Source organism: Ylistrum balloti, unplaced genomic scaffold (genome assembly GCF_031769215.1).
Source record: "Ylistrum balloti isolate Yb309-2 unplaced genomic scaffold, AGI_CSIRO_Ybal_v1 Utg369858, whole genome shotgun sequence".
NCBI lineage: Eukaryota > Metazoa > Mollusca > Bivalvia > Pectinida > Pectinidae > Ylistrum > Ylistrum balloti.
The window spans coordinates 564,201-578,040 of record NW_026782007.1 but is presented as its reverse complement, the minus strand read 5'-3'; the positions used below and the strand labels follow the sequence as shown (position 1 = coordinate 578,040).

General features: G+C 35.9%; 1 protein-coding gene across 1 annotated transcript in view; it reads right to left on the bottom strand.

Annotated features, from left to right (window-relative positions):
* Positions 1-1,120: 1,120 nt before the first annotated feature.
* The window catches only part of LOC132545854 (inositol 1,4,5-trisphosphate receptor type 3-like), a 143,107-nt gene continuing 130,387 nt past the window's right edge, over positions 1,121-13,840 (bottom strand). The window contains exons 66-75 of the mRNA XM_060209525.1: positions 9,725-9,832; positions 8,139-8,288; positions 7,590-7,695; positions 6,683-6,806; positions 5,761-5,939; positions 5,222-5,374; positions 4,647-4,724; positions 4,209-4,328; positions 2,503-2,637; positions 1,121-1,899 (exon numbers count right to left, since the gene is read on the bottom strand). Coding sequence (XP_060065508.1) covers positions 1,831-1,899; positions 2,503-2,637; positions 4,209-4,328; positions 4,647-4,724; positions 5,222-5,374; positions 5,761-5,939; positions 6,683-6,806; positions 7,590-7,695; positions 8,139-8,288; positions 9,725-9,832 — 1,222 coding nt within the window. The 3' untranslated portion in view covers positions 1,121-1,830. The remainder of the gene's footprint in view (positions 1,900-2,502; positions 2,638-4,208; positions 4,329-4,646; positions 4,725-5,221; positions 5,375-5,760; positions 5,940-6,682; positions 6,807-7,589; positions 7,696-8,138; positions 8,289-9,724; positions 9,833-13,840) is intronic.

The following is a 13,840-nucleotide window of genomic DNA, read 5'->3' as shown; positions in this document are numbered from 1 at the left end:
AGTCCATATTAAAAATCAAAGTTTGATGGGGATGTTATACAATTTCAATTTAAGAAAGTTTGAAATGTAAATGATACAAGTTTTGAGAAAGCGTAACATCATTTTTGCATTAAGGACTCAGAACTGTATTAAAATAGTACAATTTGTATAAAATAAAAAAAAAAGTTTAAATTTATTATGAATTTGGACAACAGTCACAGATAAGGTCGCATTAGATAATTTATGCAGAAAAAAGTTTCATCAATATTTTGAATGTAACATTTCAGATGTAAATCAGGACAGATCTACAGATACTGATACATGCCTCAGAAAGTAAAATAAGATTATATAGATCTGTCCTTATTTCCTACAAAAAATCACCCTAGTGTAACTTCACAACCTGGTAAATGAAAACGGCCCAGTGTTTCCTTACTCAAGTCTCAAGAATACACACTGCCAATTCAATCAAAAGATTACTGTGAACCTTCAGAAATTTGTTTTAGTTTGTTCATCTTAATAAACATATATATATTTAATAAATCTTGAATGCTTTTATAACTTGATGAAACAGTATCAAGATACGAATCTAGGAATACAGTCTTTCATAAATTAAAGCTTCATAGTCACATTCATCAAGCATTCTTGAAAAAATAATTGCACAATATATGATCATAATTGAGACATTTTAAACTCATTTATATTCACATGATAAAACTGAAATAAGTTATATATTAATATAGATACATAACAACAGCTATTATACTTGGGACATAAAATACAAAAATATATATGAATATATAATTACAGTCATAGATGTACCTTCATAAAATGAAATGTTAAAATAAAAAAGCACTAGTTTTCCAAAACTTGGCAAACTGTCCTACATTATAAAGTAAAGACAGAGTATTATGTTAACAATTAAACTAAAAATTTAAATGCGTTTCAGTCTGTTGTCAAATGAAACTTTAATTTTTAGTATTTAAAGTGGTGATACAGTTTTACAAAAACAACTATCATTTGTTCATACTTGTATTATCTTCCAAAATTGTGTTCATTATCAGTCCGTCATTTCTGTATGATGGTACTATAATTGTAAGTAACTTGTAATCATAATGAGAATATCTTTTCACAAGGTCCTTAATCTTAAATATGAATTCATAAATAAATTATGTAGTAATAAATACATTATATATCACAAATAAAATATACTTTACAGAGGAAGAAACATCTTTGAAATCATCGTTTAATCAGTCAAAGCTTACAGTGGTCTATAAATTCACAATACTTTAATGAGCATCTAGAAAAAAGGGAGCACTGATTCTATATGGTTCTATTTCAGTAACTATTTTCAATTTCTAATTGATATTTTTCAACATTCTAACACAAAATCTAAATAACAAGGATCATTATAAAGTACACTGGATATACCTGACAAACAAAACTATTGAAGTTCTGTTAAGTCACGGTCCGTTTTATCAAGTAAAATTACACCATATGGTAATCAAACATTGAAACAAAATACATGTGTGAACTCATTTGGCACAAATTAGCAATATAATGTGTCTTCCTTTGAAAGTATTGAATTTAGTGACCTTGTAAGTTTCATCTGAAGGCCTAGAAACAATCTATAGACGGATGTGTCTTACAATGAGAATTCAAGTGATTGAGGAAAGCACTGAATTATTATACTAAGAAAATATCACATGTACACAACCAGTTACAGAAAATATCACAAACACTTCTCAAGGATTGTCGAAAGTCCACAAGATGGTGATGGTCATGCTTTAATTGGCATACAAAACAAATTAGATACATTCTTCACAGTGTTATGTCCATAAGTTACACTGCCATCTACTTCCTGTGTTGCTGTTCCCATGCCAACTGTCTCCGTTTTTCCTTCTCTCGCTCTCGTGCTGCCTCCTGGGAATTAGAAAGTACAGGTTACATGAGCAAAGAAAAATAAAGAAAATTCAGGGTTTAAGGAAACTTGACCTATCATGAGGAAACCTTGTTTTGGATAATAGGACATCAAACCCTAGTTTGGATAATAGCACATTCTGACAAGTTATCCCTATAATTCATCTTTTTAGGCAACAAAATGCGTCTCTACAGATTTACTGATACATAAATGAGCTTAAGATAGGTAACTGATTTACAGTTGTTGTGAATATGGATGTCTTCAAATTTCTTCTAAACAGGAAGATCACAAAATATTCACTTCATCAAAGTAAATATTGATTTTCAGACATTTTAAAGAGGTGTACCAACAATGATTTTGTAGTAGAAGTTTTTTACAAAAAAATTTGGAATTTTTGGATTCTGAAGACAAGCTGGTGAGAGCAATAATTGACTGATCTATTGTTAAAAATTTTGTCTCAAGTTAATACTTTCAACTGAAATGTGACAGAATAGAATATATGTATATATAAATATGTAATTATTTCAGAAAAAAATATAGTCCATTTACAGTTGAACTTAACAAGTTCATCTGATGATGTGATCTATATATATATATATACTTACCTCCTCCTTCATCTTGTTGACCATGTATTCGACGGAGATGCGCAGTTGCTCCAGCTTTCTCTCGTTTGTGTCCTCCTCGTTCTGGAGACTGAGAGCACGGTTCAGTGGGAAAAAGTCAAACTTAGCTGTCTGTAACTGTATGAGCAAATTAGAAACACAAGTATTAGAATGGTATTGTTAACCAAAACAAGAGATCCCAGAGGGATCTTGGCGCCCACCATTTGAGGATCTGTTTTCAGTTCTTGAAGATTTGTTTATTTTTTTTTGTTTGTTACAGGTGTTGTAAATGTCCATGAACTGGTCTTCATTGAATGTACTCAATGATGGCACAAGATATTTTTATTAAGCACCTATTAGCAAATATCATTTGAAAAAAATCCCAAAGTATTATTAGAAAGCAGTCAGTTACAGGTGGATAATGGACAATATGCTTGTGCTGTATTACTGTCGACATCCAAGATGGCTGCCTGTGGGCCACTTTGATTTCAAATCAGTCCAAAAAAGGTACAATGCACAACTAGGGACCAAGGGAAACCAATATCTATGAAATATCAGAAGGATCCATCCAGGACTTCCTCAGATATAGCAGTAACAAGATTTTACTCTCAAAATCCAAGATGGCTGCCTGTCAGCCATCTTGATTTCGGATCAGTCCAAAAAGGTATAATCCACAACTTGGAACCAAAGGGAACCTGCATATGAAATTTGAGAAAGATCCATCCAGTATTTTCCAAGAAATAGCAGTAACAAACTTTTACATTCAAAATCCAAGATGGCCACCTGTAGGCCATCTTGAATTCGAATCAGTCCAAAAAAGGTACAATGCACAACTAGGGACCAAGGGGAAACTGCATATGAAATTTGAGAAAGATCCATCCAGTACTTTCCAAGAAATAGCAGTAACAAACTTTTACTTCCAAAATCCAAGATGGCCACCTGTCGGCCATCTTGAATTCGAATCAGTTCAAAAAAGGTACAATGCACAACTAGGGACCAAGGGGAAACTGCATATGAAATTTGAGAAAGATCCATCCAGTACTTTTCCAGAAATAGAGGTAACAAACTTTTACTTCCAAAATCCAAGATGGCCACCTGTCGGCCATCTTGAATGCGAATCAGTCCAAAAAAGGTACAATGCACAACTCGGGACCAAGGGGAACCTGCATATGAAATTTTAGAAAGATCCATCCAGTACTTTTCCAGAAATAGCGGTAACAAGAATTGTTTACGGACGGACGGACGGACGACGGACGCAGGGCGATTTGAATAACCCACCATCTATTAGATGGTGGGCTAAAAAAAGATACTTTCCATAAAGAGAAATTTTTGAAAGAATTTTTACTCTTGCACTAGCATTGAAAATAGATTTAGACCAAAGGAAGAAATATGATATTATAAGTTAGCAATATAAGTTAAAGATACATTCAAATTGAGTATGAATTTACCTATATACATTGTCAATATAATTAAAAACTACACGCATTGTACTGGCAAGAACTGTGTATCACACACGGTACAATCTGCCTCACCAAACATAGGTAAATATAATAAACTGATATATGAGAAACAAATAAATGATTTGATATATAATGTTTTCTTACAAACAACCACCTTTTTCAAATCAAATTTAGGATATCAGAGGTATGTGGTGTGCTACAACATTTATCAGTCACTTTTTGCCAGTAGCTTTGGATGCGACAACTTACCATTTTAAAGACATAGAGTTCCAGAGCGGAGTAGTCATTTGGGCGTGTCTCGTCCAGGTGTATGAAGAAGAACAGATAAGCCCATTGGTTGTGTTCCTCCTTCACATGTTTCTCAAATCCCTGTTAATCACATTTTAAAGTCAAAACACAATATTCCAGATAAACAAAAAGACGAAAGAAAAAAAATTGTTTGCGCATAATATTTTTTTTCTTAAGAAAATAAAACCCCAACATTTCTAAGCAACTTTTTGAAAGTTCTTACAAAAAGTACTGCATGATTCAGCTAAGTACACAACATTCAGTATTAGCCAAATCAAGTTTTTATATTGTTGATCTTATAATACAGATCCAATATAATATTTTCTGTTTCAAGATATGAATTTCTAATTTTACATTGAACTAAACCTTCAATTGAATATGTCTGAATGATATACTTACACCACCCTGTCTCTCAAAGTCATAGCTCTCACGGCTGCAGATGAAACAGTTGTTCAACATGTCTTTGTCTATCTCCCACTAAAAGCACAATAGTCAGAAAGTCACATTTTAATATCTCAGAAAAGAAAAAGGGAAGAATTGTTATTGAAATTTCAATTGTACTACTTTAAAGTGAAGAAGAATGTTAACAATATCATTGGTTTTAATATGTTGTTAATTTCAAGACAATGGTGTATTCGTTTTGATTACAATAAAACCTTGAATCAAAAATGAAAACTTTTTCTGGAAGGTCAGGAAATAGACCATGGTTTTCTTTATGAAATTGATATTTTGATTACATCCCATCCTTACGAACATAACACTTTAAAAACAACCATTTAAGTTTATGCTCAAATCCAATCGTTAGATTAGCCAGTAAGCTACAGATTAATCTTTGCTTCTCTAGAAGTGTGGCATCAGACAATTTCCTATCACCTTTGGACGGACACAGAGGGGTAGACTAGTAGATCAAGATTCAAGTATATTGTCCTGGGATCAAATGAACCAACCTGGAGCAGTATATTTGGACAACATACCTTTGAGTCTCTGAGCTGAGAGAACGTATCCACAATGATACCGAATATGATGTTGAGACCAATAGTTGTAATGAGGATGAAGAACGTCACATCAAAGACGGTCAACATCAACACATCTGTGTAACTGTTGTTGTTCATTTCTGCCTCTATAGTCTGAAATGAACAAGAAAGAGAACCTGCATATAGAGAGTTGGGAGAAATCACTGCAAGCAATCTATAGGAATGAACACAAATGTGTCAAGTTATCCTTATACCAAGTTAACATGTTATTTCTTTAACAAGGTCAAAGCCCTTTTATATTTTCAGGTCTACCACAGAAAAACATCTACCTGACTCCAGGATACCAAATTAACTTACTTGTATCCATGGTTCAGGTTTATGGCTATTACTTCTATTTAAACTATCCACTTATCAAATTATTAACTTTTGTGTGTGATAGTGCTAAACTGAATATGGCGTCCTGGCGTGGGATAGATACTTAATGGAATAACTCTCATCAAGTGATTATCAATATGTTGATGACTTGTGTGCACATTTACCGTGTAAGGACTATCCACTAGACCATGATGTATCATGGTGAGGAAACACTGGCCCACTGTCCGACAGTGTCGTCCGTTAATTTCTTGGAAGTACTTTTCTCGAAGGAGAGCAAATGCCACCAGTGAGTAAATGAAAAGGATGGCTAAACCAAGAAGTGTTACCATCAACAGTGATTTTCCTGTAACAAAAATTTCCAATGAGTGAAATACAGTTAAACCAATTCATATCTAATCTTCAGGGAACCTTTAACATGATATTCTAACAATATCAGTAAGAATGATAAATATAAAAAAAGTCAATCAAAGAAGTGAATTATACCATTTTTTCTTTCTTTTAAAAAGAATCATTTCCAATAAATACATTTAAGATATACTATAATGACTTTCCCTAAAATAGTTTTTCAGTAAACCTGAGATGAGAGCAAATTCAAGGGTATAGTAACTGCATAAGCTTCTGTTGTAATTGAACTTTGACATAATCTATACATTTACAGATGAAAACTTTTATACAACATTACAGATGTGTGAAAACTTTTATACAACATTACAGATGTATGAAAACTTTTATACAACATTACAGATGTATGGAAACTTTTATACAAAATTACAGATGTATGGAAACTTTTATATAACATTTACAGATGTATGGAAACTTTTATACAACAGTACAGATGTATGAAAACTTTTACACAACATTACAGATGTATGGAACTTTTTATACAACATTACAGATGTATGGAACTTTTTATACAACATTACAGATGTGTGAAAACTTTTATACAACATTACAGATGTATGGAAACTTTTATACAACATTACAGATGTATGGAAACTTTTATACAACATTACAGATGTGTGAACATTTTTACAAGTAGTTAACAGGTCAACATTGATCGAGAATTCAATAACAAGGAAACATTACCGTTGGTGGTGACTGCCAGTATCACCCGCTTCAGCAGCTGGTTGAGCTCTGCAATATGGAGGAGGTGGAAAGCAAAAAAGTACCCATGGAATATTGTCCCAAGTATGGAGAGTGCCAGGAAAACCTGAAACAAAAAGCCTTTCCTTAAGAGTAAAGAACATTCACTGATTCTTTATTTATTACAATTAAGTCCTCCTAAAATAAGAAGGGGATATTTTCACTCTGTATCTATTTTTCTGCTGCAAGGTTTCCTGCATATTTCTTGAAAATTATGGGTGGGACTTGAATGAAACTTCACATGAGCATAGATTAATATGACAATTGTGTTGTTGAGGGATACAGCAAATTAAATTGTGCAATCATGATATCTTTTTTGCAATCATAATTTTCATAGATTTTTAAGTTTTAGCTGTGGTTTTGTTATTAGTGTTTCTAATTTTTGTACAGAATCAGACCAAAGATATTATATTATTAGTTTTTTCTAGCAGGACGTGCCACTGATGCTAAATGCCTTTATTTTGAACTTAAGAAGCAACTGACATGAAACAAAATTGAACGAAAGAAATCTTAGATTGGAAAGTGTACTAGCCAAAGAATTTAATAAATTTCATCACTGTATATGTATGCTTTCATCAGAACATGTGATGTATATTCTGAATTGTAAGATGGTATCCAGCCGGAGACAAACGTCAGGGACAGAAGTATACCAGCAGTGTCTACCACCTTTTATCAATAATATTGTACATGAATACCATACCACAGATACAAAATTTACAATTACCAGGTAGATACAGCACAAACAAGAAATAAAACAGTACATCATTGAGATGTTGTGTTCTTCTAGGACTGACAGTGATGCTGTCACCCTATGAATGTTATTTGAACAAGTCAATAATGAGTTACATACCAGATAATACAGGGATTTGAAGCTGTAGATTTTGACCTCTAAATGCGATTCCAACTTTTTCTCGTGCCATGATTTGAACTCCATGTCATCATCCTTATTCTTTCCTCTGTACATAAGTAAAACACACATTTAAGTAACTATATATAATACTCATCAATTCCTGTCAGCTGCTAATCATTTTTATAGATTGTAATCTCTTATTAAGTTCGAATTAATTTTCAATTTACTGGATTATCTAAGCCAATTTGAATCAAGTTTAAAAATACTCCAACATCTTGTCCAATTTGAATTAATTTCAAAATACTGTATGATCTAACTCTGTTTGAATTAAGATTCAAAATAATAAAACATCTTATCCAGTTTGAAATAATATCAAAATATTGTATGATCTAATCCAGTTGAATTACGTTCCAAAATACCATACAGTTGATACAGTTAGAGAATTTTCATCAGCGTTCAGCATCAAACAACTTCAACAGAACAGAATGGCTGTACCTGTTGGTATCAGGTTAATTTAGAATAAAAAATGAAGAATTTTAAAGAACTTACATCAGTCGTAGAAACATATTCCAGGGTGGAAATGTGGGACTGTTGGAGATGAGGAACGTGACGTATATAAGGAGGCACAAGAAGTTGTGTATTCCTCCCATTATGTACAGGAAAACGTAGTAATTATTTATGCTCAGCTCTGGAATAGCACTGAAAAGATAATACACAAATATTTTATTGATCAAGGTATCACGTTCTCCATACCAACAAAACAGTTTTCTATTGAAAAGCAAGAAAAGAAAATCATCAATACGTTTAATCCAGGATGATATCATGCAAACTTGAGAGAGTGTATTTAGATAGTACATATATTAAATCCTGTTATCAAAATAACGCCATACTTTTACAGGATGAAAATTGCCTTACACTTAACACTAAATTAGAGACTATGGCTAAGTCTGAACCAGTGCTCGGAGGCATCAAGTAATATCTTGTATGTAAAGACCTTTGATAGACTTATGTATATACTTAATGTCCCTTTCCTCAACTTGTGTCGGTGTACTGGAGGTCCCCAGCTATGCCTCATGTCAGTGTACTGGAGGTCCCCAGCTATGTCTCATGTCGAGATTCCCAACCATGCTATGTTTCAGTGCATTGAAGGTTCACATATTCAGTATCTAGAGACCCCCTGCCATTACTTACATCAGTGTATCTAGAGACCCCCTGTCATTACTTACATCAGTGTATCTAGAGGCCCCCTGTCATTACTTACGTCAGTGTATCTAGAGACCCCCTGTCATTACTTACGTCAGTGTATCTAGAGACCCCCTGTCATTACTTACGTCAGTGTATCTAGAGACCCCCTGTCATTACTTACGTCAGTGTATCTAGAGACCCCCTGTCATTACTTACGTCAGTGTATCTAGAGACCCCTGTCATTACTTACGTCAGTGTATCTAGAGACCCCCTGTCATTACTTACGTCAGTGTATCTAGAGACCCCCTGTCATTACTTACGTCAGTGTATCTAGAGACCCCCTGTCATTACTTACGTCAGTGTATCTAGAGGCCCCCTGTCATTACTTACGTCAGTGTATCTAGAGACCCCCTGTCATTACTTACGTCAGTGTATCTAGAGACCCCCTGTCATTACTTACGTCAGTGTATCTAGAGACCCCCTGTCATTACTTACGTCAGTGTATCTAGAGGTCCCCTGTCATTACTTACGTCAGTGTATCTAGAGACCCGCTGTCATTACTTACGTCAGTGTATCTAGAGGTCCCCTGTCATTACTTACGTCAGTGTATCTAGAGACCCCCTGTCATTACTTACGTCAGTGTATCTAGAGGTCCCTTGTCATTACTTACGTCAGTGTATCTAGAGACCCCCTGTCATTACTTACGTCAGTGTATCTAGAGACCCCCTGTCATTACTTACGTCAGTGTATCTAGAGACCCCCTGTCATTACTTACGTCAGTGTATCTAGAGACCCCCTGTCATTACTTACGTCAGTGTATCTAGAGACCCCCTGTCATTACTTACATCAGTGTATCTAGAGGTCCCTTGTCATTACTTACATCAGTGTATCTAGAGACCCCCTGTCATTACTTACATCAGTGTATCTAGAGACCCCCTGTCATTACTTACGTCAGTGTATCTGACTCTCCTGTTGATGTCTTTGGATCCCTCCAAACTACCAGTATAACAGTACAGATGATAACACTGAGAAGCAGCACAACATAATTCATTGGTAGCCTGAAACATGAAAAAATAAAAAAAATTATTTTTGTATGGAATTGACTGTCAATATCCAAGGGCTCTTTTTCAATGTCATGCTTACAATCTTTAAATTATTTCCCACCATGAATTCAGCCTATCGCTAAACTTGGGCAACCCGAAATATGTTCAATATTTACATATTATTGAATTACAATTCATTCTTGTTGTAATAATGTAATTTTTATCAAAACAATTTGCTGTATTTGTACGAATAACATTGAATTGTATCTGTTAACTATCCTAATATGACGGGCCAAAAGTCTGGTGCTCTTAACTATAAGATTGGCTTATTAGAGATACTACCCTAACAACGACCTGGCAGAAATGAAGGGCTACTAAAGAGACTTTGGTTTGAAAGTCATACTAAACTATATACAAGCTGACAAGAGATTTGGGATTAAGAAATTCTACACAAACCACAAGATGGGGAATGGGGCCTCCCAAGAGATCTGGGACAAAGAGATTCTACACAAACCACAAGATGGGGAATTGGGGCTTCCCAAGATATCTAGGACAAAGAAATTCTACACAAACCACAAGATGGGGAATTGGGGCTTCCCAAGATATCTGGGAGAAAGAAATTCTACACAAACCACAAAATGGGGAATTGGGGCTTCCCAAGAGATCTAGGATAAAGAAATTCTATACAAACCACAAGATGGGGAATTGGGGCTTCCCAAGATATCTAGAACAAAGAAATTCTATACAAACCACAAGATGACACTGGGGCTTCCCAAGAGATCTAGGATAAAGAAATTCTATACAAACCACAAGATGGGGAATTGGGGCTTCCCAAGAGATCTAGAACAAAGAAATTCTATACAAACCACAGGATGACACTGGGGCTTCCCAAGAGATCTAGGATAAAGAAATTCTATACAAACCACAGGATGACACTGGGGCTTCCCAAGAGATCTAGGATAAAGAAATTCTATACAAACCACAAGATGACACTGGGGCTTCCCAAGAGATCTAGGATAAAGAAATTCTATACAAACCACAAGATGACACTGGGGCTTCCCAAGAGATCTAGGATAAAGAAATTCTATACAAACCACAAGATGACACTGGGGCTTCCCAAGAGATCTAGGATAAAGAAATTCTATACAAACCACAGGATGACACTGGGGCTTCCCAAGAGATCTAGAACAAAGAAATTCTATACAAACCACAGGATGACACTGGGGCTTCCCAAGAGATCTAGAACAAAGAAATTCTATACAAACCACAGGATGACACTGGGGCTTCCCAAGAGATCTAGGATAAAGAAATTCTATACAAACCACAAGATGACACTGGGGCTTCCCAAGAGATCTAGAACAAAGAAATTCTATACAAACCACAAGATGACACTGGGGCTTCCCAAGATATCTGGGAGAAAGAAATTCTATACAAACCACAAAATGGGGAATTGGGGCTTCCCAAGAGATCTAGGATAAAGAAATTCTATACAAACCACAAGATGGGGAATTGGGGCTTCCCAAGAGATCTAGGATAAAGAAATTCTATACAAACCACAAGATGGGGAATTGGGGCTTCCCAAGATATCTAGAACAAAGAAATTCTATACAAACCACAAGATGACACTGGGGCTTCCCAAGATATCTGGGAGAAAGAAATTCTATACAAACCACAAAATGACACTGGGGCTTCCCAAGAGATCTAGGGAAATTCTATACAATCCCAAGAGATCTAGGATAAAGAAATTCTATACAAATCACAAGATGACACTGGGGCTTCCCAAGAGATCTAGGATAAAGAAATTCTATACAAATCACAAGATGACACTGGGGCTTCCCAAGATATCTAGAACAAAGAAATTCTATACAAATCACAAGATGACACTGGGGCTTCCCAAGAGATCTAGGATAAAGAAATTCTATACAAATCACAAGATGACACTGGGGCTTCCCAAGAGATCTAGGATAAAGAAATTCTATACAAACCACAAGATGACACTGGGGCTTCCCAAGATATCTAGGATAAAGAAATTCTATACAAACCACAAGATGACACTGGGGCTTCCCAAGAGATCTAGGATAAAGAAATTCTATACAAACCACAAGATGGGAAATTCTATACAAACCACAGGATGACACTGGGGCTTCCCAAGAGATCTAGGATAAAGAAATTCTATACAAACCACAAGATGACACTGGGGCTTCCCAAGATATCTAGGATAAAGAAATTCTACACAAACCACAGGATGACACTGGGGCTTCCCAAGAGATCTAGGACAAAGAAATTCTATACAAACCACAGGATGACACTGGGGCTTCCCAAGAGATCTAGATCTATACAAACCACAAGATGACACTGGGGCTTCCCAAGAGATCTGGCATTCTATACAAACCACAGGATGACACTGGGGCTTCCCAAGAGATCTAGGATAAAGAAATTCTATACAAACCACAAAATGGGGAATTGGGGCTTCCCAAGAGATCTAGGATAAAGAAATTCTATACAAATCACAAGATGACACTGGGGCTTCCCAAGAGATCTAGGATAAAGAAATTCTATACAAACCACAGGATGACACTGGGGCTTCCCAAGATATCTAGGATAAAGAAATTCTATACAAACCACAGGATGACACTGGGGCTTCCCAAGAGATCTAGGATAAAGAAATTCTATACAAACCACAAAATGGGGAATTGGGGCTTCCCAAGAGATCTAGGATAAAGAAATTCCAAGAGATCTAGGATAAAGAAATTCTATACAAACCACAGGATGACACTGGGGCTTCCCAAGAGATCTAGGATAAAGAAATTCTATACAAACCACAGGATGACACTGGGGCTTCCCAAGAGATCTAGGATAAAGAAATTCTATACAAACCACAGGATGACACTGGGGCTTCCCAAGAGATCTAGGATAAAGAAATTCTATACAAACCACAGGATGACACTGGGGCTTCCCAAGAGATCTAGAACAAAGAAATTCTATACAAACCACAGGATGACACTGGGGCTTCCCAAGAGATCTAGGATAAAGAAATTCTATACAAACCACAGGATGACACTGGGGCTTCCCAAGATGTCTAGAACAAAGAAATTCTATACAAACCACAGGATGACACTGGGGCTTCCCAAGAGATCTAGGATAAAGAAATTCTATACAAACCACAGGATGACACTGGGGCTTCCCAAGAGATCTAGGATAAAGAAATTCTATACAAACCACAGGATGACACTGGGGCTTCCCAAGAGATCTAGAACAAAGAAATTCTATACAAACCACAAGATGACACTGGGGCTTCCCAAGAGATCTAGGATAAAGAAATTCTATACAAACCACAGGATGACACTGGGGCTTCCCAAGATGTCTAGAACAAAGAAATTCTATACAAACCACAAGATAGGGAATTGGGGCTTCCCAAGAGATCTAGGATAAAGAAATTCTATACAAACCACAGGATGACACTGGGGCTTCCCAAGAGATCTAGGATAAAGAAATTCTATACAAACCACAGGATGACACTGGGGCTTCCCAAGAGATCTAGGATAAAGAAATTCTATACTAACCACAGGCTGACAGGAGTGTTTTGAGAGATCTGGGTCCAGACATCATATACTAACCACAGGCTGACAGGAGTGTTTTGAGAGATCTGGGTCCAGACATCATATACTAACCACAGGCTGACAGGAGTGTTTTGAGAGATCTGGGTCCAGACATCATATACTAACCACAGGCTGACAGGAGTGTTTTGAGAGATCTGGGTCCAGACATCATATACTAACCACAGGCTGACAGGAGTGTTTTGAGAGATCTGGGTCCAGACATCATATACTAACCACAGGCTGACAAGAGTGTTTCCTGAGAGACCTGGGGCAGAGATATTCTATACAAACTACTGCCCAACAAGAGGGCTTCCAAAGAGATATAGGATGAAGCCTTTCTATAACCACAATCTGACAAGAGGACTATCCAATAGATCTAAGATAAATAGATTTCATGATAGCCACATGCTAACAAGAGTGCTTC